The sequence below is a fragment of the Oryzias latipes genome, chromosome 15 (genome assembly GCF_002234675.1).
Source record: "Oryzias latipes chromosome 15, ASM223467v1".
Lineage (NCBI taxonomy): Eukaryota > Metazoa > Chordata > Actinopteri > Beloniformes > Adrianichthyidae > Oryzias > Oryzias latipes.
Window position 1 is genome coordinate 23,132,473 of NC_019873.2, and position 26,422 is coordinate 23,158,894.

The 26,422-nt window shown below is 38.0% G+C and overlaps 2 protein-coding genes across 2 annotated transcripts in view; both read right to left on the bottom strand.

Moving 5' to 3' along the window:
* Positions 1-3,416, bottom strand: part of LOC101165337 (canalicular multispecific organic anion transporter 1) — a 46,103-nt gene extending 42,687 nt beyond the window's left edge. Inside the window, exon 1 of the mRNA XM_020709601.2 lies at positions 3,390-3,416. The gene's annotated coding sequence lies outside the window, so the exon portion shown is untranslated. The remainder of the gene's footprint in view (positions 1-3,389) is intronic.
* Positions 3,417-3,854: 438 nt separating this feature from the next.
* Positions 3,855-26,270, bottom strand: LOC101162066 (canalicular multispecific organic anion transporter 1-like). Its single transcript, XM_023963755.1, has 32 exons — positions 26,136-26,270; positions 22,739-22,915; positions 22,480-22,617; positions 22,233-22,373; positions 22,004-22,126; positions 21,863-21,918; positions 21,535-21,778; positions 21,284-21,459; positions 18,406-18,583; positions 17,324-17,578; positions 17,012-17,077; positions 16,796-16,933; positions 16,568-16,714; positions 16,402-16,486; positions 16,228-16,294; positions 15,984-16,110; positions 12,840-13,016; positions 12,547-12,714; positions 10,790-10,973; positions 10,502-10,637; positions 9,944-10,046; positions 9,638-9,857; positions 8,905-9,059; positions 8,547-8,702; positions 7,222-7,421; positions 7,020-7,146; positions 6,828-6,929; positions 6,457-6,600; positions 5,669-5,827; positions 5,422-5,588; positions 4,930-5,124; positions 3,855-4,193 (listed from the first exon to the last, which is right to left on the bottom strand). Exons 1-32 carry the CDS (start codon positions 26,178-26,180, stop codon positions 4,067-4,069), a joined length of 4,683 nt encoding a protein of 1,560 aa, XP_023819523.1. The 5' UTR covers positions 26,181-26,270; the 3' UTR covers positions 3,855-4,066.
* Positions 26,271-26,422: the final 152 nt, after the last annotated feature.

A 26,422-nucleotide genomic window follows, 5' to 3' on the forward strand; every position in this document is an offset into this window, starting at 1 on the left:
TGGATGTTAGCTTGGCCAACATCCTCCTTTCACCTACTTCCTCCACTAAGTCTAGTGGACAGCCCAGGAGAATATTGAGGGGGTTTATTTGTTTCTGTTTTTTTGTCTTTGCCTTTTCTGTGTCTCATAATAAAGACTTTTAGACTGTAATTCTTCAACAAACTTTGATCACCTACAAATGACGGCAGTCATTTCACAACTCATTTGTGACCGAAACATGCTTAACAGAAATGCCACCATATAAGCAGAGTCATGATGTTAGACTAAAAAGATTTGACAAAACTGCTCCCAGGATGTGCCTCACAATTGCTGTGCTCAACAAAACATGCAAATACCTAAACATTACCACACTGGCTAACATTTGGACATCACAGAAACAATCTGTGTAACAGGTAACAGGTTGTTGTCTTTGTTTCTCCTCCAACAATTCATATTTTGTGGGTAATAATAAATATCTCATTTTCTATTCTTAATTTGCAAATAGATGCAGGGAATCGGATTGAAATGGTTTAGACACATCTAGAGAAGAGACAGTGTTTCTGTTGGTGGAAGGAGGCCTAGAGGAAGACTAAAGAGAAGGATGCAGAGGAGGAGAATGTGAGACCAGAATGTTAGATGGAGGGAGATGATTCACACAGGTGGATTTTAAAGGGAGAAACCAAATGCCCAGAATAAAAAAGTTCAGTGCTTGAAGCTGTCTTCAATGCAACGGGTTTGATGGGTTATTGGAAATATTCTTTGTACTCTTTGACCTTCTGCTCATTTCCCTGTTGGCTGTTGGAATATTTATCTTTGGCAGAATCTGTCTAAACTAATTTTGTGTCTTTGGCCCAAGTTAAAGACCTACTCCAATGAAAATCCATCATTTTAATTATGATGGAGGACATATAGAGAGAAAATTAAGCTTAAAATTGCATTTCTGAGCATTTCTTTATTTAAATTATTGTGACTCAGGAGCAGACAAAAAATGCTGTTGGTAAAAGCGTGAAAAAGAAGTAGAGGCTACTATCGGCAGGCTAGAAGCTCCCTGCTCCGCTCCGTTTTGATTTATCCACTTGCATACAAATAGATCCATGAACGTGTTTGTTTTTTCCTCGTCTGAGCTGGCATCTGGCTTCACAAACGGCTGGATAGCTCACCATTTTAGTTGCACCACTAATGTTAGGTTAGGGCTGTTTGTGGCTGTAAGGTAGTGGGAGAACATGCAGTGTCTGCATGATTTCCAAATATCCAAGCCCTACTCATGACTGACTACCTGGTTCAGGTATGTCCAGCCAATTAGAACATGCCAGAAGAGGGTAAGTTGGAAAACATGCAAGAATCCAGGCCTTGAGGCTGGGAGTCTCCTATACCTGATGTAAACAGATGCAAAATGGGAAATGGGATGTTTACTTCTGTCATAGTGGTTTGTCCCACAACTTCGAGGCAATTTCTGATGAACTACTGCCGCTCTGCAGAAACTATGTCCTAGAAAACCACAGTTGCTAAAAATGGCATTATCATAATTAAAGGTCCACTGGGAACGCTTTTGAAAATAGACTAAAAAAGGATTGGGGTAGGTCTTTAAGTTGGTGCCACCTAATTCAGTTTTACTACAAATCAATTTTTCACACAAACTGCATTCATATTTGACTATACTGCATTCCCCTCTTATTTGCAGGGGTTAGGGACCAGAGATTCCCGCAAATAAGCAATCCCCACAAATACAGAGAACCACCCCCGCCCCCACAGTGGAAGAATGTCCGTCACCGATCCTTACCCTCCAAAAACCCTTCTGAAACATTTCTGGTGCTTTGTAAAACATTTTTTAAAGAACATTGGAATATTGCTCAACCTAAAGAGTTTTATTTAGGGCAATAATAACACACATCAGGAGGGTCACTTTGTCACTATCTGCTTTAAAACCAGGAGCCCGTGGTTCCTCATCCATCATTTAAGTGCGGGGGAGCATCTTCTTCCAGAAGAGGTCAGTTTCATTCATGTCAAACATCTGCTCCAGATGATAATTATTCTTTCAGATTATCTTCCTCAGAGTGTCAGGATATTTTCCGGCTGTTTCTGAGTCAGCTAAGACCATTTCTCTATACAGGGACTCAAACTTTGGCTGGTAGCGATTCAGAAGTATTTCTTAGAAGCCGGAGAATAGTGAAACGTGAATACGCGGAGGAACACTGTAGTCCAAAAATTATCTCCCTGGGCCTTTAACCAAATGCTTTGAACTGAAGCAGGTTGATGCAAAAGCAGTTCAGGTGATTATTCTCCTGTGAGAACGTCAGGCAGCTCCTTTGGACTTTTTCTCCATTTAGTACTAATGAAATCCTATCACTTCCTCCAGTCAATTTGCTTTGGTGATGTAAATTCTTTTTACATTTTAATGATCTGCTTAGAATACACTGCTCTTATCAATTAAAGAAAGGGGGCCAGTCTGACGAGTCCATTAATGCAGAGGTTTCTGCAGCATTACTTAGTGGAGCACATATGTAATTTGTGCAGTGATGATGCTGAAGGTTGTACCCATCGTAATGGCACATTTTGGCAGTTTACCACACAGCTAATGAAAAGATAAATATAGATATAAAACATTTATACTCATTAAATGTGCATTTTAATCCAAGGTTAAAGCACAATTGTCAGTATGCTTGTCAGTTGTCTTGAGTAAAAAAAAATGGTTGAGGGGATATTTATCAAATGAAAAATACATTTTTTAAATTTAATTTTTGCTTAATCCAATTTTTGTATTGTTCAATTGTTAGTCGTGTTTAGTTTTTAAATATTTTTTTTTATTGTAAAATAATCAGCTATTGAGTAACTAAAGGTCAGGTTGTAAATTAAATACTCTGTTTTATCCTGTTAAACACCAGATTCCTCTCACTAGATCTGCAGTGAACTTATCAGGCTTCTGAATCAGGAGTGTTAAGTCAATTATCATGCAGGGCAGAGGTTTTTAAGGACCAGGTTTTGGGGAGACCGGTCAAGTCCCCCAAAATGTGATGTCCATTGTGTTAGATTGGCAGATTAAAAGTCTGAAACACCTGTGTGACCTTAATTAGAGGGCACACCTGCACACAGTAAACGTTTTAAAAACTTCTTTTTTTTAACAGGTATGTGTCGTTTGTCATTTGCAAAAATAATGTTTGCTTTCCATGAAATTGTATTATTTTTAGTCTGTTTAACAGACTAATTTGTTAAAATTGCAATGCGGGGGGGGGAGCAATAAACTTACAAAAATTCATGAAAGTAGCGTCAGCTGACAGAACGAGACAGCTTCAAAGATAAAAATTGTTCATTACTATCTGCTGTGGTTTTATGCACTTATTCTCTTGTTTGTCTGCAGAATCGCGTAAATTTGTCGTCTTTTTAAGCGTTGAAAGATCGACTTTGTAACTCACCTGCTCACATCTTCCTGTCTCCGAGAGAGTGCTGAGAGCGGGGGCGTGATGCGGTGACGTCACGTCGGACAAGCAAAAAAAAAAAAAGAAGCCGCTACCTTTTCCACTCACACCTCTTAAACAAATGTAAACATTTAGCATGAAAAACTGTCACATTTCCAAAGAAATTATTTTATTTTATTACTTGAAAGATATTTTAACACAAGTGTTTTTTAATGACGTAATTGCCTAACTGGCACATAAGCAAATTATTTTTTGTGTCAAGATGTTCTTTTAATGCTTAAAGGTGCATGAACTTTTTTTTTAGTTGTTTAAGTTTATAGTTATAGTTTTTATTTTATGTTATTCATAAATGTGAACAAAGTGTGAACTGGTTTTCATCAAGAAGTCAGAGTCAAGAACTGAGACTGTGAGGCTTGTTTTATCCAGAACGTTTTACACAGAAAATAAAAAATAAAAAACTTCTTATGGTTTATGATGTATTAAAACACCTGATATTTTAATAAAAGATTTTCTGAGAAAGACAGTTTTATTTGTGTTAAAATAAAAACATTTACAGCTGAATTTGAAAAAAGTTGCTTTATAAATACAGAATTTTATCCGTCACAATGTTTATCATTTGAAGTGCAACAACAACTTGTACTTAAATCAGAAAAAAACAATGTGAAAGAATAAAATTAGAGAGCAGTATATTCTTGTGTTAGCCCTGCATCCTTTGCCATGGCATAAAACAAGCCCTGGTTTCCAAGAAGATTGCTCGGTGAATCAAACTCCACAATTTTACCAGCATCAAGGACCATCACCCTGTGGAGTGAGAACACAGATTAAAAGTGATCACACACAGAGCAGTGTTTATCCAAGACGAGTGGGGGAAAATCCTGCTCTGATTGGAAAATATCAGTTTGTATATTTGTGCTGTCTGCATGAGCATGAAGGAAACATGGGAAACAATGTGTACAGTCGGAAACTAAAGGCAACATTTACAGTCATAAAAAAGCAGTAAATTCTGGATCTATTAGAAATATCATTTCTAATAGATTTCAATGAATACTAAGAATCTTCTGTCGTAATATCAAAAGTGGATTTGTTTGAGTTGCAAAGGTCAAAAACAAGGATCTGTAAATGCGTTAGTGAATCCTGTAGATACAGTATAACAGGTGTGCATACTCAAAAGTAAAGATAAATCTTCATTGCACTGTAAACTGTAGCATTTCTTTCCAAAGGCTGAATTTTTTCTTTTTTCTATTGAATTGTGTTTACTGTCTTTGATTTATTTTATGTAATCTCTGTCAAAGTTGGAGCTCTTCTGTCTGTCTTTTCTTCTACCATCTTTGTTTGTAGATTTTCACATAAATTTCAGACTTGAACTTCTCCCAACCAAATAAGCTATGGGCTTGAAATTCCAGGATGCAAACAATCCTTAAAGTAAAAAAAATATATATTCGACTCAAAATAGAAAAAATTCCTCATTAAAGAAAGCCTTTGTTGACAAAAGTAGTTTTAAAAACTGTTGAGTACCTCGCGAGGAGCATTGACTCACCTGGAGCTGTCCATAATTGTGTCCAGGCGATGAGCGATGGTGAGGACAGTGCAGTGTGCAAACTCTTTGCGGATGGTGTTCTGTATCAGGTTGTCGGTTTCAAGGTCAACAGCTGCAGTGGCCTCGTCCAGGATTAGAATGCGAGACTTTCTGAGCAGCGCTCGAGCCAGACACAGCAGCTGCCTCTGCCCGACGCTGGGAAGACACGGATAAGCTCACAATTTAAAGCAACATCAATCAGTGCTCCTGGTTGATGAGAACATGTGAAAAGTTCCTGGTTTTCATTTTAATACAAGATGGAATAAAATCAACAGAAACATATCTTTACTTTTTAACAGGTATACAGTGACATAACAAAACGACGGACTATCATTTACATGTCTGACGACTGTTTTTTCCGTCACTCGAAAGTAAATTGTTCTTGGACGATGATACTTACTGTACTGTTAGGATAAAACCATTGTTATGCCATTCATGAGTCTCCTTTCTCACCTCAGGTTCTCTCCTCCTTCAGCAACTTCATGCTGTAATCCTTCCTGCAGTCCTGCTACATAGTCCTTCAGGTGGGAGAGCTCCAGCGCTTTCCAAAGCTCCTCATCGCTGAATTTGTCAAACGGATCCAAGTTCATTCTCAGCATTCCAGAGAACAAAACTGGATCCTGGATTCATGAAATTAAACACATCAGAGCTCAAGAATGGAACTGACTTGCACTGAGAAATGTGTCGATGGGCCTCATACCTGTGGGATGATTGTGAGCCTGCTTCTGAGGTCATGCAATCCGATCGTGGAGATGTCCACATCATCAATGAGGATTCTTCCTTCGGCCGCTTCAATAATTCGGAACAAGCAGTTGGTCAGACTTGATTTACCAGCTCCTGTGCGCCCCACTATACCAATCTGTAAGAAAAAGAAAAAAAAAAAAACAGTTTGAAAGCTCAATAGCCTGTTGCTACCCAAACTGTGTCATATCAATTACAAATGTTACAATGATTTCCAGCTTTTATATTTAGACTGAAGTGCTTATTGAGACCGGCATTTATGCTGCAGGTGGAAGCAGCAGAACTAAGTACTTTATGTATTTTTGTTATAATAGCTTTTGTGTCATAGCTGTAAAGGAACATTGAAAGCCTTATACTGTATATTCACATCTTGTGCTACAGTCTAAGATAAAAAAAAATATTGAACGAAAACCGAGATTCGAATAAATGCACATGTCCAATCAATTGCACAGAAAAAACAAAATAAAACATTGAAAATCAACAAAGACCAAATCTGAGAAAACAAGAACTAGGTAAGACTCACTATAACATTAACATTTTAAACATATAAAAATAGTTTTCTAATTTCCTTGACCTCTTGTTAAAATTAGTTGCCTCCCCTCTCTTTTGAAAAAAACAAATTAAATGTAGATTTACAAACATCAAAAGAGAAAATTGGGAAAATATTAACACAGTCAGACAGAAATTATTTTAATGCATTATTGAACACACGAATAAAGAATGTACATAAAAAAATGAGATGTACACCTTTTCAGTGCTGGCAATATTACAAGTGATTCCGTGCAGGACCAGGTCTAATCCAGGTCTGTACCGGACCTTATAGTCTATAAACTGCAGCCTTCCTTCCTCTGGCCACTTCTCCAGAGGCCGACAGTCAGTTATCCATTCACCCTGTCAGAAAACAAAGCACAGGATAGAACTTAAATGTTGTAAGCATTTTTGTAAGTGTTGAAGAACACTATTTATGTTCAATAATTGGCAAGAGAACATTCCTAATTCAGAAATGTATGACATATTTTTATGGTAACCCATAAAAGAAGTGGCAATAATCAAAACAAGAGGAATCTACTAAAAAAGATAGATTCTTTAGGATTTCTTAAGATCAAATCCCAACATACCTCGTTTTCTATTTCAGTGTATTCAGTAATTCTTTCCACAGCAACAATACTAGACTCCAGCTCTGAGCTCAACCTCACGAGCACGTTGAGGTTGCGGGTTATCTGCAAAGTCCCAACAAAAGAGCTCAGTCATTACCCTCAGATCAATCATGTACACCAAAACCTGTAATAAATGTGATGACAGAGGCTCACGTTAAGGGCATATGATATGGCCAAACCAACCAGGCCACTGTCTAAAGAGTCCTTGGAAATAACAGCAAAGAGAGCGGAAAAAAACACCACCAGATTTCCAAGGTTCTCTAAGCGAACGGCGAGCCATCTGTGGACACAAGTTAGAGGCCATTTACAGTAACACAAAAAATACATTACTTACATTTAAAAAAATTTTTTTTACCTGTTTGATGTAATCCGGGGGTAGACACTTTTGAGATTTTCATCAATTGCTATCTCATTAAGCTTCAGAAATATGTCTTGATGCTTGTAAGCTCTTATTACTGACAGTCCAGACACAGTCTCTCCAAAGTGAGAGTATATGGGGGAGCGGGACACCGAGTCCAGGCGGTGCAGCTGCCTTGAAGTAGCCACGTAGAACCGCTGGAAAAAGAAAGCAAATCATGGATGAAGGTATTTTAGATTTCTATAATAATGGCTTTATTATAAAATGTAATTTCATAATTAGCATTGTTTAAGTGGTGAGACATGATAGGCTTTGTAGACTAATAACTTTATAGCATTATGCCTGAGGCTGATTTTTTTCTTCTTTTGAACCAGTAATTTCAACTCAATTCAGTTTATGAAGTACTTATTCACAGCCAAGATTGTCTCGTTGTGCAGCATAAAAAGAAAAATCTATAAAATGTCATCACCAGCAAAAACCAAGAATCAAATTTCATTCAGATTTTCTGAGGAAATCACTATGAAACACGACTAAAATGCTAGCATAAAAAGGTTTGACAAAATAAAACACAGACAAACTTCCTGGCTAATTTGCCTGAATTACAAAATACTTATTGGTATTTCTGTTAAAAAGTTCAAAATTTAAAAAGAACAGAAAGATAGCAAGACAGGAATTTAATGCACATCCGTGACAAAATTTTGAAAATCATTTTTTTACTCTTAGTAACTTCATCTAAAAGTGTCCCATCAAGAGAGGAAATACTGGGGATATGTAAAGTTACATGGCATTCTTGCCAAACTTTAGATGCAGTCCAGAGGGGAAGTTGTAGCTCAGTGGAAGTCTCACTGTGTCTGGAGATGGGGCGACGGAATAGAAGATTGTATCATCAGCATTGAGGTGAATGGATTATTCTCCTACAGAGACAGCTATATTGTTGAAAGACAAAAGGGTTGGTCCTATAAAAGCTCCATGTGGGACGCCTAGTGACATAAAGAAGTTGAGAAAGAAACTGATCCAATTTAACCAAATATTTCTACAAGATAGTTTGAGAACCATAACAGTGATTTTTTTTTCAGAAACATTTATATCACAAAAGCTATCCAGCAGACAGGAGTTAATTAAATGAGTCAAAAGCTTTAGCTAGGTCAATAAAAACTCCTGCACACAGCAATTTACAGTCAAAAACATAGGTAATGTCATTTGTTGTTGCTCAACCTTATTTGGCTTAAATTCTTTGTTGTATTTTTTCTCATTTGAATTACTGTTTTATTAAGGTATTCCTCTTCCCTTCCTCAATTATGTGCAGGTCATAATGAGCTTACCAGTACAAAGAAGTAGATCACAGCAAGAGGAATGATGACGATGGCGAAGAAAGAAATGGCCAGACAGATTATGAACAGGGTCCCCAAGACAGTCAGCAAACACAAGAACCAAGAACGAAGGCAATAAGGAATGGCCTCATCTAAAGAAAAAATGTCCTAAATGAACACAAAAGAGATCATTATTTAATATTTCAATGAAGTGAACATGTCATTTTGGATTTATCTTTGGCTTTTTTGTCCAAGAGAGGAGTTAATTGGAGTTTTTAAAGATAGAAAAGAAGGGGACATCTTGATACTTTCTTTGTAAAGCTGTCTTATATTCAATCAAAAAAAAATCCAATGAACAAAGCAGTCCTACCTTTGCAAACCGGTTGACCACCCTTCCGATTGGCGTCGTGTCAAAGAAAACCATGGGGGCTCGCAGTAAGTTATTTAGCAGCCTTGAATGAAGGATGCGAGATGCAGAAACTGAAGCATTAGCGAGGAGGAGTGTGCCAAGGAACAAAAAGAACCCTGCAATAAAAGCACAATTTTTGAAAAAGCTGGCATAATCTACCCTTCAAAGTTTTTTTACTTTGAACAACAAAACGAAATGTGTAAGGCTAAACTGCAACTTCCCCCATTTGTCAAAGGCATCAAATCTTTTTTTAGTAACATATACATGCACGTGTTCAGGAAACTATAATTAAGTACAACCCACAGCAATACTGTTTTTTAAAAATATTTTATGGTCTGGGTTTTAATTTCAAATTAATACATTATCATTGACATCATATAGAAGCAACTATTAGTTGAAAAAGGATTTAAGATTTGTTTGTCAATATTTATGTCTCATTTTTGAAAAGTTTAAGCTAATTTTTTTGTAGCTAAAATAGAAGTTTTTAGCTCTGACAAAGAAAAAAATCGAAATGAGAAAATCCTAAAATGCTCCATATGTTCGTAATATGTGTAGGATAAAAAATCATTCTATACAAAAAACGTTTGCTCCAACAATGTTTTAAAAAGTACTACCCGTACAAAAATACTTTCTAGATGTTGCAAAAAAGAAAAAAATGTCATATTTTTTTAAAAAGTAAATTATAAAAAGTTACCCTGAGCGACTCCAAGAGCTCCAAACACTCCTACTCTAGTGTCCCTCTTCCAGTTTGGATATGTCTGGTTATAGTAATCTACTGCATCATTGGTCCAGTCACTAAGCCACAAGTTCTGACCAATAAGAGCAATGTTCTGCAAGAGGTAAACCAGGAAAACCAGCATGGTGTACCCCCAGCCCATGGCTCGCATATACTGAAGGTACACAGAAAACTTCACCTGGATGTAAAAAAGTGTGAAAAGACATAAGTTATAACCAAGAAAGATAGTGCTTGTTAAGTTATTTTCAAAGATGAATGTTACACCTGTCCTTTTTCCATGGTTTCCTCATGTATTATTCTCTGTCCGGTCTTTGTTCCATCAGCACCTTCAGATGTTTTTAACCTGCTCTCTTTTTTTACTCTAACACTGAAAAAAAAGAGCACAAGAGATTAAAAAACAAGTTATAAAATAAAAATAAAGCTCACATTTTTTTTACATAAATGCTAAAATAAAAATTGTGTTGAAACTTTTCCATCTATGACTGGTCCAAATGAGCAAGCTGCCTTTGAACTAATATTAAAGACTTCTGATGGTCAGTAAAGTGGTTTAAAACCGACAACTGCTACTTTTGACTGAATTTATCTGTAGTGCCACCAAGGGTAAACTTTTCTTCTGCTTTGCTTCTTTTACTTTGCTTAATTTCTGGGAAAAGGATGATGTTTCAGTATGATGTGTCATGTTTTTTTTAGTTGAGGAAATGAGGCTGCATTTGCATGAATTTAAGACCTTGTCTTCGGGAGTTGTATGTAACCAATAGAAGATGTGTTTTTCTTTAACATCGATTGCTGTTTGTGTCGTCCTTCATTCATGTTTTTACAGACCTGCCGCTGCGCTGGCTGCGGCGGATGCTGTTCTCTCTCTTCAGAGTAAAAGTAACCGTGTCTTCCAGAGGAGAGTCTGGCTCAGCATCTCTTCCATCAGGAATGATTTCTAAGTCTTCTGTATCCTGGCAACCATCTGAATGAATATTTATCAAACAAATCAAAGGCCATTTGTCAGCATAACATTAAGGATGTTCAATTAGAGACTCTGGTTCAAGCTAGGACAAAAAAGTATTTTAATATGTTCAGGTAATGTTTCAAACAGACGATGGGGGAGAATGTAAATACCTTTGTCTGACTTGGTCTGATTGTTCTGCTCTTTGGCATACGTGTTCACAAACTCTGAAAAAGCTCCTTTGCTGGCCCGAAGGCTGTTATAGGATCCAATCTCAGAGATCTTTCCATCAACCAAAACCACAACTTCATCCACATAGGGCAGGAAGCTTACTCCATGAGTCACCAGAATGCGGGTCTGCAGACAAACACAGCTCTCAAATATAGTAGATCTTAGTCAGTTAAACTCCAACTTCAATCATATTTTGATCTTTTTTAAAAGTGTTCTCAGTGGTCTTTTAACTTTTCAACATTTTAGCCAAAATCAACAGCCTGTGTCCTTTTCTAGGGCATCTTTTCTGAAGAGCGGCAGTAGTTCATCAGAAATTCGCCTCGGATTTGTGAGCAAGGCTGTTGTCATGGAATAAGCCTGCCCTGACTGACTTCCCATCATCCATCTGTTTGCACTCTCTCCTGCTAGCTTAAAGCCCCTCACACCACCAAGCAGTGCAAAAAAATTGAGAGAAATATTGGTACAGCTTTAAGCCAGATGCCAGCTCAGATGAGAAAAACAAAGACGTTTATGGATCTATTTTTCTGCAAGGGGATGCATCAACATGGAGCGGAGCCAGAGCATTGTGGTTTGCCTTGCAGGTCGACCTTCCCCACTAGCTCCAGATTCACAATGGTTTGAATAAAGAAATATTCAGAAATTCTATTTTGAGCTTCATTTTCTGTATATGTTAATATGTTGCGTACCTGTCTGTTTGCATTAGTTAATTTTAGTTGGTGCGTCCTGTGAGATAAGTCTTCCATCATTAATATCGAAATATACTGTATTTTCTGGACTATAGAGCGCACATGTGTATAAGCCGCATCTGCTCTATTAAAAAAAAAAAAAGAAGATATACAAGCCGCATATATCTATGTGAAAAATTAGATATTTATTGCATATACAGAACGATTTTGTACGGTACATGTGTGTACCTGAACACATTCTTTCCAAACTTTGCATTTTAACATTGGAGCGATTTTGCTGATTAAAACATAACAGAACCAAGAGAAAATAACCTGTATTTATTTACCTTCATTTCTCCTGTGTTTGAAACCACAAGTCACTTTAATCATCTTCACTGAAATCCATTAAGTTGATAGTAATTTGTCGTGCGTGTTTGATCTGCTAAAGAAAAAGTGTAGAGTAAGTAGACCCTTCTTTGCATTGATTTTTCATTTATCTTATTTTTTATTTCAATTACGGTTAGAGTTCCCCTAGCTGCACCTTTGTATAAGCCGCATGGTTACAAACATAGGAAAAAATAGTCCAGAAAATACAGTACTTAAAACCTGCAAATATTTGTGTGCAGACTAATTGTTGGTATGTGTAGGTGTGTATAGGTGAATTTGGTCATGCAATTTATGTATGACATTCTCATGTTATGACTCTGTTGTTGACTGCTCCCCCAGCCCCTCTAGCTCCTCCATCTTAGCCCCTTATCCCCCATCTCTGACATCCCACTCTCTGACTCTCTTTTCTTTTTTTTCCGTCTGGTCCAACAAGAAATACATATAAATATAATTATTATATATAAAGCTTAGCCTCAAATACAAAAGGGGTTTATACAAATATACCCTTCATTTGTTTGAAGATCTGTAAACCCCTATAACAGTAAAATCGGTCAAACACTTTAGCTTCTATCTGCTTGCTCAGCTTTTGGACAGGACAAGTAAAAAAATAAAATGGTTTTATTGGTCATCACACACAGTGCACTAACCTTGTTTTTGAGAACTCCGTTGGGTCCAATAACTTTATCAAACAGATGCTTTCCCACACGAGCGTCAACAGCAGACAAAGGATCATCCAATAAATAAATATCAGCCTGACTGTAAGCTGCTCTGGCTAAGCTCACTCGCTGCTTTTGGCCTCCTGACAGGTTGATGCCCTAAAGATTAAAAAAAAAAACACCCTAAGAACTATTTCAGGCTTTTAATGAGCCATCTGTTCATTGAATAATAAGAAAAATATTCCCAAATGTCTTATGTATGAAACCCTCAAACAGTCGCTTACTTTCTCCCCAATCTCAGTGAGTTCTCCTGCAGCCAGCAGCTTCAAATCAGGTCCAAGGGCACAGGCCTGTATCACCTCTTGGAATCTCTTTTCTTCATGTGGAGAGCCGAACAAGATATTATCCCTTAAAGTAGCATTTTGGATCCAGGCTTGTTGTGGCACAAATGCAAGGGAACCCTGAAGAGAAATAAAGCCAGAAAATGAGACAGTGACGTTTTAAAATTGATACTTTTATAAGAAAAACATTGTCCAAAAAACTTTTTTTAATTTCACAATGCAAAGCTACTTTTAGTCAGTAAATAATCAATGAAACTTTTAGCTTTATTAAAAAAAATCTTCCAAGACTGTAAATGTAGCTTTCTTTTAAAAGATTTTAAGGTATACCCGTAAGTTTGTGCACATTTTTAAAACTTTACAGCTTAAGAACATTTTAAACCTATAAATAAATGAAAAAAAATACTTCATGTACACAAAAAAAGTCCCGATAAATCCACTACTGCATTCAAAACCTTTTATGCAAAACTTAACCAAGAAAAGCTAAATCCATATTTTTGAAGAAATAAAATGTAATCTTCCATTAGACCAATTAGTTAAAGGCACACAATGAAACGACACATTCTTATAAAATTATGATAAATCTGTGACGAAATAGAAAATGGTTTTTTGTCTGTCTGGCCTTAAGTTTAAGACTCATTGTTTTCTCCATGACTGCTAGGTTTAAGCAATTTAAGATCATAATTTCAAGTGTTTGTTTCTCTATAAATAATAGCCATATGGCGTTTTTGATTGTGTCTTTCTTCACTTTTAACTTTTTTAGATTGTGTTTATGTTAGTTTTATGTTCAAGCTTAGCTTCTTGCTACAGTTTATCAGTGTCAAGTCGACAGGGTTTGATTCAACTCCTCATTTTAGTGGTAATTAGTCCCCGGTTTACTTAAATCCTGTGCAATTTTTAAATTCTATTTAATTGCATGGCATAACTACACAAAAGATTTCAAAAACAAACAAAAGGTCAAGAATAAAGGCAAAAAGGAAACACATACAGTCAGGACCATAAATATTTAGACAGAGACACATTTTTTCTAATTTTGTTTCTGTACATTACCACAGTGAATTTTAAACAAAGCAACTCAGATGCCATTGAAGTGCAGACTTTCAGCTTTTATTTCATGGGTTGAACAAAAAGATTGCATAAAAATGTAAAAAACTAAAGCATTTTTTATACACAATCCCTTCATTTCATGGGCTCGTACGTAATTGGACAATTGACTTCCATGCTATTGCATGGGCAGGTGTGGGCAATTCCCTTGTTATTTCATTATGAGTGAAGCAGATAAAAGGCCTGGAGTTGATTAGAGGACTCGTGCTTGCATTTTGAAGATTTTGCGGTAAAAGAAAATCTCCATGCAGGTGAGAGGAGCCATCACTAAGTTGAGAAAACAGAAAAAAACCATGCCAGAAATTGCTACAGTATTAGGAGTGGCAAAATCAACAGTGTGGTCCATCCTGAGAAATAAAGAAAGCACTGGTGAACTCAGCAACGCAAAAAGACCTGGACGTCCACGGAAGACTACAGTGGTGGATGATCGCAGAATCATTTCCATGGTGAAGAGGAACCCGTTCATAACAGCTAACCAAGTGAACAACACTCTCCAGGAGGTAGGCATATCAATATCCAAGTCTACCATTAAAAGAAGACTGCATGAAAGTAGATACAGAGGGTACACTGCAAGATGCAAGCCACTCATAAGCTTCAAGAATAGGAAGGCTAGATTGGACTTTGCTAAAAAGCATCTAAAAAAGCCAGCACAGTTCTGGAAAAACATTCTTTGGAAATATGAAACCAAAATCAACCTCTTCCAGAATGATGGCAAGAGAAACGTATGGAGAAGGCGAGGAGAAGCTCCTGATCCAAAGCACACTACATCATCAGTAAAAGACTGTGGAGGCAGTGTGATGGTCTGGGCGTGCATGGCTGCTAGTGGCACTGGGACACTAGTGTTTATTGATGACGTGACACAGGACAGAAGCAGCCCAATGAATTCTGAGGTGTTCAGAGACATGCTGTCTGCGCAGATCCAGGTGAATGCAGCCAAACTGTTTCATAATACAGGCGGACAACGACCTAAAACATACAGCCAAAGCAACTCAGGAGTTTATTAAAGCAAAGAAGTGGAATATTCTTGAATGCCCAAGTCAGTCACCTGATCTTAACCCAATTGAGCAGCATTTAACTTGTTGAAGACTAAACTTCAGACAGAAAGGCCCACAAACAAACAGCAACTGAAAGCCACTGCAGTAAAGGCCTGGCAGAGCATTCAGAAGGAGAAAATCCAGCATCTGGTGATGTCCATGAGTTCAAGACCTCAGGCTGTCATTGCCAACAAAGGGTTTTCAACCAAATATTAGTAATGACCATTTTGTTTTCAGTTATTTCATTTGTCCAATTACTTACCAGCCCATGAAATGAAGTGATTTTGTTTCAAAAATGCTTTGGTCTTTCACATTTTTATGGCATCTTTTTGTTCAACCTATGGAATAAAAGCTAAAAGTCTGCACTTCAATGGCATCCTAGTTGTTTTATCCAAAATTTACTGTGGTAATGTACAGAAACTAAATTAGAAAAAAATGTGTCTCTGTCCAAATATTAATGGTCCTGACTGTACATTTCTGAAAGTTTTCTTAAAGTTTTTAAAAGTAAATTTTTATTAAATTTACTAAAATCCTAAAAAGAGTGCAAACTGATTGCACACCGCATTAGGATTTGCCGATAATTATTAAGGATGATTGCACCATGATAACAGATGAAGTAATGATTTGAAATTTGAATTTGCAAAAGAGCAACCTCATTTCTGTCTCACATTTACTGATACTTATCACAATGAAAGCTCATATTGCACATTCTTTTAAGGCTAATGCCCAAAATTATGTGTTTTGTTTGTTTAACAAATCTGGTTAGTCAATTTGGTGAATCATTTTGGGGGATTTCTGCACCCAAACCCTTTAGTAAACCAGACCCTATGTGTTTATCTTCATCCCCACAGATATCCGATCAAATATATGTTTATTTATTTTCAGTTACATTCACGAAATGACACGGATGGACTGTTAGCACTCAGTTTAGCAACACAAAGTCAATATTTACCTTAATGTTAATGAACCCTTTGGTGCAGTGCATTTCCCCCAGCAGGGCTGACAATAGAGAAGACTTCCCTGAGCCAACAGCTCCCACTACAGCAACAAGACGGCCAGGTTCAATCTCTAGTGAGACACTAACACACAATAGATGTCAGTTCAATACTACTTCCTACAGTTTCAAAAACTCTCTTTTTTTCTGCCTTTAAAGCTGAATTTGTGTAACTATATTGAAAAAATAAAAAAAAGCATACTCTTTCAGGAGAGGCTCTGCATCTTTTTCCCAAGAGAAAGAACCATTATGCACACAGACAGCGGAGTCTAACAGATAAAAACAAATGAAAACAATCACGCTTGTCAAAGACATGTTCCATCATTGTATTTCCACTCCACAGAGAGGAAGGTGAGAAGTTTCAAGTCAAACCTACCAAAGCTGGGGTCATGTCGCACAACGTCGGGTTCAAGATCTTCACCTCCAAGAAACTTCTCCAGTCTCTTTTTAGACACTCCTGTCTAAAATGTCAGAGGAAAATGATGACGACTTTAATTATAAGTTAGCTGCATATGGATGGTGAATGTTCAACTTTTCCTTACTTGCACAATAGAAGCAATTAGCATGGGCAGCATGGCGAGGGGAATTCGAAGAATGTTGAAGAGCGAGATGGAAGTGAAAGCTTTCTCAGCCGTTAAAATGTTGTCAGGGCTTACGAGAACAAATACTGCAAAGGAAGCCAAAGAAACCTGAAATTGAAACGATGCAAACACCATGAGGGAAAATACAGGTGTAGAAACCATGCTCATAAATTAATTTTAATAACAAACCAGAGCAGGAGCACAATTGAAGATGAATGTAGAAACTGAGGACAAATAAGCAAACTTCTTCATGACCTTCAGCTCTTCACCCCTAATGGACTCAACCTGAGACTGAAAGGAGGGCTCCCATGCAAACAGCTTCAGAATCTGGTTGCATTCAAAATTAAATTAGTGCAAAAATAGTCTGTGTTATAAAGATAAACTATTTAGTAAATCCACACTCACCTTGACACCATTAAGTATTTCATTCATAATCTTCAGTCTTTTGTCTTTGAATTTCATGTTTTCTAACTAAAACCCAAAAAAAGGTAATATGCTATTAAACAGTCTTGCAATAGCTGGTCGAATCCAAATCCTTGTAGCTTGACATCAAATGTGTAAATCTGTGGTGATACCAAAATTATGTACACACAAGTGTAAGCTTATTTCTGGTATTATTTCTGGGTTATATAGTGGACAAGAATGTGACAAAAATTGTCACAAATGTGACAATTGCCAGGCTATGTGTCATGTGTACAAGAATAAAGTATTTTAGACCTGGTATTTCTTGGCCTTTGTGGCAAGCAGTCCATTTATGGGGACCATTAGCAGCATAACTAATAAGCCTGCTAACACAGAAGGACCCAGCTCCAGCCACAGAAACGCTGTGGAGACAATAATCTGCAGAGGGCAGGACCACAGCAGGTGGATGAAGTTGGTCACGTCGTTGAAGCGCTGGGCATCTGCTGACATGAGGTTCACCGTTTCCCCAACTGTTAACTCTTTACGAGTGTCATTAGACACTACCAGAGCCTTAGAAACACAGAAAAGCACAATATGAGGGAGAAAATTATGACTGACTTTAAAAAAAAAAAGGGCTCATAGCGCTCTCAGGACTAGGGCCTCGTCTCGATGGGAACTGTGAGGTTTCATACAGAAAAACAGCCTTTGGACAAAACGCTCTTTCTGTAAAGGCCAGTAAATTCTGGAACAGTCTTCCACCGTACATAAGGGAGTGTCAAACATTCCAGACCTTCAAAACACAGCTCAAGCAGTGGCTGAAAGCAAACCAGTCCTGTAGCCACTGACTTTTAACTCTCATAATGTACCACCTTCTTGTGTCCTTATTGTATCTGTGACACTGTATTTTGTTTTGTCCTGTTTTCTGTTTCCTGCCTAGGGACTATGGATGCAAATTAGCATCATTGCTATAATCCAGCATGTTTACGCCTATCATTGTTTGATAGATGTTCATTAATGTGCACTGTTCCTGTTAAATAAAGCTTAAATAAATAAAATTACATTTTTAAGAGCTGCAGTTACAGAAAAAAGTCAGTCTTTCTGCTTCTTTTTATTCACAGTCAGCATTTCCTGTGCTAGTGACAGATTTTTGCCCATATACCTCCCAGCAAAGTATCTTCAAAGGCTTTTTTAGAAAAAGGAACACTAAAAGTCATCATTGACAAGTCCTCTCTCTGGTGAAATCTTTAATGCTGAACAACTACATTCAACAATTTAATTAGACAGAATATAATCTTTATAATCTGAGTGAAAACTGAAAATAAAACTATTGGTTTAAATGGATTTATAGAAAAAAAAACTTTATAGCCCTGTCTAAACAATGCTCTGAATCCTGTTACCTTTTTGTAGACAGCAGCCATCAGGGCAGCTCGAACCTTCATCCCCAGCACAAAGCAACGCTGCACATACTGCTGTAGGAACAGAGACTGCAGAATGGCCACCAGCAGCAGTAGCACCGCATACACATAACCTTCCCAGACAAAACTGTTCGGGTCCTGTGTGAAGGAGATCATAAGTCTAGAAGAAAAAATAAAAGACAGCATTTTACTTTGAGAATCTACTCAATCAATTGTAAAAGAAAACAAGTTTTTCTTAAAAAACGTCTAATTTTGTATATTTCTTTTGTACGACAACCTCTTCAAATATTCATAAATCCCCCTCTGCTCTGGTGTTCCTGTTGATGATTAAACTAATTAATGTGCAATAAGTAGTCACACTCTAATGTCTAAAGTAAGTTTCGACATTTACAAGGTTAGAGAGTGTTACCTTAAAAAAAAAGCACCAAAGAGGGGTTCTTGGCTGAACCAAGCACACTACTCACAGCAAGTTAAGCCCCTGTTACCCTGCCACTATGTGCAATTTGTGTATTGTCCACGGATGAAAAACTGGTCATCTGTCAATATATGTCAATATATGAAACTCGAAACCCTCGAAATGGGGAAACATTAGACTATGGACCAGCACAGGAGGAGGGCAAACACAGAGCTTAAATACACACAGACAAGACGAGACACTGGTGAGAACAATAAGGGCAGATGGGGACCAAAAGTAAAACTCAAAACCACGACATACAAGAAACCCTTCAAAATAAAACAGGAAGCAGACTGGCATGATGAAATAACAAAAATAGAACCAAAATCAAAAGAAAAGAAACTCAAGCCGTGACAGAGTTGCTCAAAACATTTGGTTGTTGAGAATTACACAGTTCATGCAGGGTTTACGTAGTACAAACGCATATATTACGTTCATCACATACACTTGTATGTGATTTTTGCAGGATGCATATGCAAATTTGTGGCTTTCCACGACTGTTCCACGTATGTCCACATATGTCCGATGGACTTTCACGCATGCACTAGAGATGTATAACATTTGTATCGTGTATACAGGACACACATCACGTTAAAATAATGTAACTGACACATGAATCACTAATAAATTGCATACAAACAGCTCATTAATCACACACGGTTCATGCACAACTTTATTGTAGGACGGGAATATAATTGGGCCGATCTTTCATCCCTCCAGCAGTCTATACAACCAGTGTCTGGCACTGCCCAGAGGGTGGGTTGCAGGAGGGGGCCGAGTATGTGCCGGGCCCTTTTCGCAGATCTCCCCAGCTCTGCCGCCCGCTGGGTTCCTGCATCTTGGCGGGACTCCGTCTATCCGCCTCCCCAATTATTGAATTAAAACAAAGCATTGCGAGGGCCCACGCCGGGTGCTGACCATGGTTCTGATGCGATGTGATTTTTTTTGGTCAGTGCGCTGAATGTCAAATTGAAGAAACTCAATGAAGCCTGCCCAGCTGTTGGACAGGACAAGTTAAAAAATAAAAATAAAAAATAAAAAAGAAACTCAATGAAGCGTTGGTTTTATGAGTTCTTTGCGTGGTTTATTTGTACTATTTCTGCAGTTTTATCATGGTTCCTTCATGAAACATCTGTGAAAATTGAGCGTAGATACAGACCCGCCTTCAGAATGGCGCCAGAAACTGCCTAGGGAGAGACTTGCACATGAACTGCAACCAACCAATTGGAGACCCCATAGAGGGGACAATCCTGGCCATACCATAGGAGGCACTCTGACTTTCTGAAGCCGAGCTGTGATAATTCTGGTACAGTATGGGAACTGTACGATGATGAGGGTTCTATGATGTCTCTGACTTAAAATCTGCGGTGACTGGGTCATCTACAACAATCAAATGATTTGTCGCTGACTGGTGATCCCTGCCCAGACTGTTGAACCTCCTCCACCAAAGTGAACTCGGAGGACCATGTTGATCTCAGCGTGTCGCTCACCTCGCCTACTCAAACGCAAACAACAATTATTTCTGTGCAAGTTGACCCAGCCTTCATCAGTGCACAGGATGGTAGATCATTCCTGCATTGTCTTTTGCCCACTGCAAACATTCACGGTGGTGTCAGTGGAGTTCCTGATTTCCCTAAAATCTGGTAAACATAAATCATATCTGAGTGGTACTGGTCATGGTCACGGTCTGTCACTGGTGGGGCTCCACTCCTGGGTCTGTCACAAACTCTGACAGTGGTTCTGCTGATGACACCTTAAAGTTTGAGCTGCACCAATGCAGTGACACTTTGCTGAGTGGAATGAACAACAGTAGTACACAACAGTAGGACAGCTGGTTTTGCACTTAGTATGCTAGGCCTGAAAGGATGGGGGTGCCATTGTTTGAATATGCTCCAATTGTAAAGCGGTTTTCTAATTTCATAGCGCTCAAAAAACTTTTCTACTGCCACCTTTCTACAGATTCACAAGCCCTCTCACACACAAAAAAATAAGCTGGTGAGAAGCTTCACCTTACGTCCGAGTCAGAGTTTTGCCTTAAGACACTGCAAGAAGTGACAGGACAAGCCGAGAATCGAACTTCCTGAATGATAACCTCTTAAAGCCAACTGGGTTTTAAAAGAATGATCCAGCCCAGGCGGTAAATGTTCTTTTTAAGAATAATTTTAATTTATCCTCATTTTAAACTATATTTTCTAAATACACTATTCAGTTGTTGTCTTTTAATTTCCGCATTTATAATACTCCGGAAAAACAAGATAAACACAACTTAGATAAGAAATACCAATATTATGCTAAACTCAATAGAAAGAAAATGTTGGAGAGAATTTGACTCGATTGGAGGACAGTACCGCTGTTCACAGAATGTGAAAAGAAAAGGCTTCAAAGAAAACACACAATCTCACTTACTTGAGGAGTTGAGGACTGGCAAAAGCTAGCAGGTCTTGCAGAAGTCTCAAGAGGGCAGATTCAAACAGCGTCAATTTAAAAGTTTTATAGATGGTAGAAAGCAACCATGAATTGGGATAGTCTTCTTCTTCCTTCGTCTTTTTCATCTTATTTTCTATTGCACTTTGTTTGTCCTCCTAAAAGAAAACAATGCAATTTATTGAAGATATTGTAGATGCTGCCCTGAAGGTTAAAAAAGCGTATTGTCTCACCATCATCAGTCCATCCTGACTCACTCCTTTCTTAAAACAGTTGGAAATACCATTTTTAGAGGTATCTGATTGCCATCTCCCTTCGTTTTTCTTCAACTTGCGTTGAAACCGAACTCGAGCTGCAGCTAGCTCTAAATCCATGTGCTGCTGGAATTTTTTACTGATGCAAGAAGCGCTGAAGTGTTCGTTTAGCTCCCACATGTCATCCTGAACCAGAGGTCGCTTGTAGCCCGTCACAACCATGCTGCAAATAAATAAACGAAAGTAAAGGGTACAATAGAGCCCCCTTATGGATGTTTACTTGGATTTTACTGAATGAAGAATCTACCTGTTGAACCAGTTGAAGGTGATTCTGCTCAGAAATGACGCACCTATTTCTGGATTCTGAGGTGGGAAGAGGAAATGACAAACATCACACAGGTAAAGATGAATAATGGTGAAAACATATTTGTGACTGTATGAGGAATACCCTTTTTGCCCGTTCCCTCGCCTCTGGGGTGATATCAGCTATAGCAGAGAGGACAAGTGCAACCAATTCCAACCCAAAAGAAATGTGGAAAAGGCTAAATCGAGGGATATCACTGACTTCTCCCTGAAAACAAAGATGATGGGGATAAAAAAAGTGACGCACGTACAAAAGAGCATCCATACATTTAGTTCTCCTTGCTAACAACTTCCTTTGTGGTCTATGTTCATACCAGTTTTAGTGCGTCTCTGATGAGAGTCTGGAAAGTGAAAACGTCACACAGAACCAGCAACAGCCAGAAAAGAAAAAGGCTGGCAGAGTCCACGGCTCCTTCCCTCCGTCTCACTCCTTCCTGACACAGCAGCACAAGGATCTAACAAAGGAGACATGTCAACATTAAAAATAGATTAAAAAAATTAAAGACCCTGAATTGAGTTGAGCAATCAAGCAAATATTTGTCAACAATGTTAATTATTTACCCATGTCACAGCAAAGAGCACAGGATTTGTGTAGTAAACAGGTGCATTTTTAACTGTTGAGCTACTTGGACCAAAATCCTCTCCTAATGTGACCGCCAAGCCCGCGATGGCTGTCAGGAACAACAGAGCCACCACAAACTGAAGAGAAGGGAGTCAAAGAAGAACACGTTGAGGGCGCTTCTGCCCAAGATAAGCTTTATCTTCCTCTCAACATCATATAATCATAAAATAGATGTTTGTATTTGTCTGTCTGTGTTACCTGTTTACATAGATAGAGCCTGGTCAAGTGTTTTGTGTTTACTCTGGTTCTTCTGCAGAGGGACATGAGGTGGTGAGGAACAAAGAGCCACAGGAACCCCAGAGGGATCCACACCAGCACGGTCTGCTCCACGCATTTTGGCAGATCTGGATCCTCCCGATCCAGATATGAAGCATTCTGGTGACACACAAATGAACAATCTCCAACAAGAATTTCAGTTCCGGACAACTCATACCCCTTATGTACATGCAATGCCCCCCCCATCTCATATCAGATGTATTTTGTATTGTTAATTTCTTAAATTTAGTTACATGAAAAAAATTTGCTAAATTGCCAAATTTGTAATCTTTCATAAAATGCTCAGCTTACATTTTAAAGTTTGCTTCCTCTTTATGACATTTTTATTTCCAGTATTGACATTTATACCAAAGAACGTTTTGTTTTAAAAATCTGGTAGTGAAAGTTGACAGTTTGTGGGTTATGTCATCCTTAAATTCACCCGTTTTGACACTTAAGACTAACTGTCAATCCTCACGAGTAAATGCTGTCATTCAACTTTCGGCATATCCCTTCAGGGTGCAAATCAGCTTTCACTGATTTCCTGACACAACCCTGTATTTTATCCGGGCTAGGGACCGGCACAAGACAAGGGGACCCAGACTTTGGCGCCCTTGGGGCTAGATAGTTAGGGGGCAATGCGAAGGGTCTTGCCCAAGGAAATAATTTGTCTTTCTTTTATGACCTTGTTTACTTTTGCTGCCATCCATATTAAGCTGCTTTTTTATATATACAGTGGTGGAAAAAATTGTTGGTACCCCTCAGTTAAAGAAAGAAAGTCCACAATGCTCACTGAAATGACTTGAAACGTTCAAAAGTGACAATAAATCAAAACGTATAGAAAATTAAATAATCAAAATCAGCCATTACTTTTGAGTTGTTGATTAACAGAATTGTTTAAAAAAACAAACTAGAGAAATAGGGTTGGACAAAAATGATGGTACCTCAATAAAAGACTGAGAACTAATTGCCCAGGGGGTCATGATGAACTCAGGTTTCCTTTATTGATAACACAGCTGTTTTCAAACCCATAATCAGTCAGTCTACCTATTTAAAGGGAGACAAATAGTCACGTTGCTGTTTGGTGAAAAGGTGTGTACCACACTGAACATGGACAACAGAAAGCCAAGGAGAGAACTGTCCCAGGACATTAGAAAAAAAATTATAGACAAACATCGTAAAGGTAAAAGCTAGAAAACCATCTCTAAGCAGCTTGAAGTTCCTGTGACAACAGTGGCACATATTATTCAGAAGTTTAAGACCCACGGGACAGTAGCCAACCTCCCTGGACGTGGCCGGAAGAGGAAAATTGATGACAAATTAAGGAGACGAATAATTGGAACTGTATCCAAAGAGCCCAGAACAACCTAAAGACATTAAAGGTGAACTCCTAGATCAAGGTACATCAGTGTCAGATCGCATCATTCGTCGTTGTTTGAGCCAGAGTGGACTTCATGGGAGACGACCAAGGAGGACACCACTGTTGAAAGGAAATCATAAAAAAGCCAGACTGGAATTTGCAAACATGCATGTTGACAAGCCACAAAGCTTCTGGGAACAGTTGAGACAAAACTGGAGCTTTTTGGTAAGGCACATCAGCTCCATGTTAGTAGACTCAAAAAATGAAGCATACAACCAAAAGAACACTGTCCCTACTGTGAAACATGGAGGAGGCTCAGTTCTGTTTTGGGGCTGCTTTGCTGCATCTGGGACAGGGTGTCTTGAAGTTGTGCAAGGTAAAATGAAATCTCAAGATAATCAAGGCTTTCTGGATAGAAATGTGCTGCCTAGTGTCAGAAAGCTTGGTCTCAGTCGCAGGTCACGGTTCTTTCAACAGGACAACGATCCAACACAGCCAAAAACACGCAAGAATGGCTAAGAGAAGCGTTGGACTATTCTGAAGTGGCCTTCTATGAGCACAGATCTGAATCCCATTGAACATCTGTGGAAAGAGCTGAAACATGCTATTTGGAGATGACACCGGTCAAACCTGAGACAACTGGAGCAGTTTGCTCATGAGGAGTGGACCAAAATACCTGTGGACAGGTGCAGAAGGCTCATTGACAAATACAGAAACCGTTTAATTGCAGTGATTGCCTCAAAAGGTTGTGCAACAAAATATTAAGTTATGGGTACCATCATTTTTGTCCAGCCCTTATTTCATTAGTTTGTTTTTTTTAAATACTTCTGTTAATCAACAACTCAAAAGTAATGGCTGATTTTGATTATTTAATTTTCAATACATTTTAATTTATTATTATTTTTGAACGTTTCAAGTCATTTCAGTGACCATTGTGGACTTTCTTTCTTTAACTGAGGGGTACCAAAAATTTTGTCCACCACTGTATAAACAGTGTTCAAGTCCAGAGTAGGTAACAGCACCAAACCCCTCTTTTGTTGACCCAGTAAACAGTTTAGATACAAAGTCCTAATACGTTTTCTCTTTACTAAAATGTGCTTTAAATGTTTGTTTTGATAAAGCATTCAACTTGTTAACTGAGTTTATTTGACCAGTTTCATTAGAACAACTATATCCTCTTTTTAATTATTTTATGTGGCCTTTTTTCTTACGTGAAGTTGTGAATGTTGTTTTTTTTTAAGTGCTTATGAATGAAAGCTGGGTTTGATAACAAAAATAGCTAATTTCTCCGGTTCATCGTAATTCTGCAGTCCATGTGTAACAATTCATTTATTTTTGTACAAGTCATTTAAACAAAACATCTAAACACAATCGCGAATAAGAAAAAAATCTGAGATTTAGTAAAAACTAAGAATTGCTTTTTATATTCAGAAAAAAAGTGTTGACTTAATAAATGCTTAGATACAATTGTTTAGCACTTTTTGGAATCCAATGAATATTTTTTGCTATTGGTCAATAGAAAAAAGACAAAAGTACTATCTTATTTTCTTTATTGGTTACAGGAATGATACCTTGAAGCATGCTAAAATCGTTATTCTTTGAATCTGCTGACTTCTATAAAACTTTTATGGTCCAGTCACATGCTTGTGGGAGTGTTTAATACAAAGGTCTCTCTGAAAACAGGAGCACACAAAAAACACAGCTAAGACTGCTTGTTTTGTAATAAAAAAAACATTTATAGCTCCTGCTTGACCATGAGAAACTAAAGAAAATGACAAAAACAGAGGCTTAAAATGACTTCATGTAACTGCAGTTCATACCTTCATTGTCCATAAATGTAAAAATGTGTTGAAAAAACGTTATAGTTAAAAAAAAAAAAAAAAGTTGTATAAAACATCTTTTTACGACATGCATCCACAATTATTATTTCCAGCACATAAAGGCATGTTCCTTCCTTGAGCTACTTTATTTTCAACTCACCCAGAAGACTGAGCCGCAGTACTCCTCCAGAGCAGCCGAACACATGATCAGCTGTTATGGCTGCTGCTGTTCTTCAGTTATGACAGGCAGCTGCCTCAGACCCTCTGCTGAGCCGGAGTCATGCTTTCCTTTCCTCTTGCTGTCCACCCACAGTCCAGGAACAACAGGATGCGGCTGGGAGGTGTCTTTTTTTTAAGTGCTACGACTGTAACATTAGGTGATTATAAGCACTTTTTTTTTTTTTTATCTTTTCAGGTTAATAAAATATATTTTTTAAACTGCATATA

Excerpts from the sequence above, each read along its gene's own strand:
- LOC101162066 (XM_023963755.1), bottom strand. The coding sequence starts at position 26,180 with ATGTGTTCGGCTGCTCTGGAGGAGTACTGCGGCTCAGTCTTCTGG. Across the intron at positions 22,374-22,479 it reads TGCTCTTTGCTGTGACATGG|ATCCTTGTGCTGCTGTGTCA; the intron begins GTAAATAATTAA and ends CTCCTTTGTTAG. Across the intron at positions 10,047-10,501 it reads CGCAGCCAGCGCAGCGGCAG|TGTTAGAGTAAAAAAAGAGA; the intron begins GTCTGTAAAAAC and ends CTTTTTTTTCAG.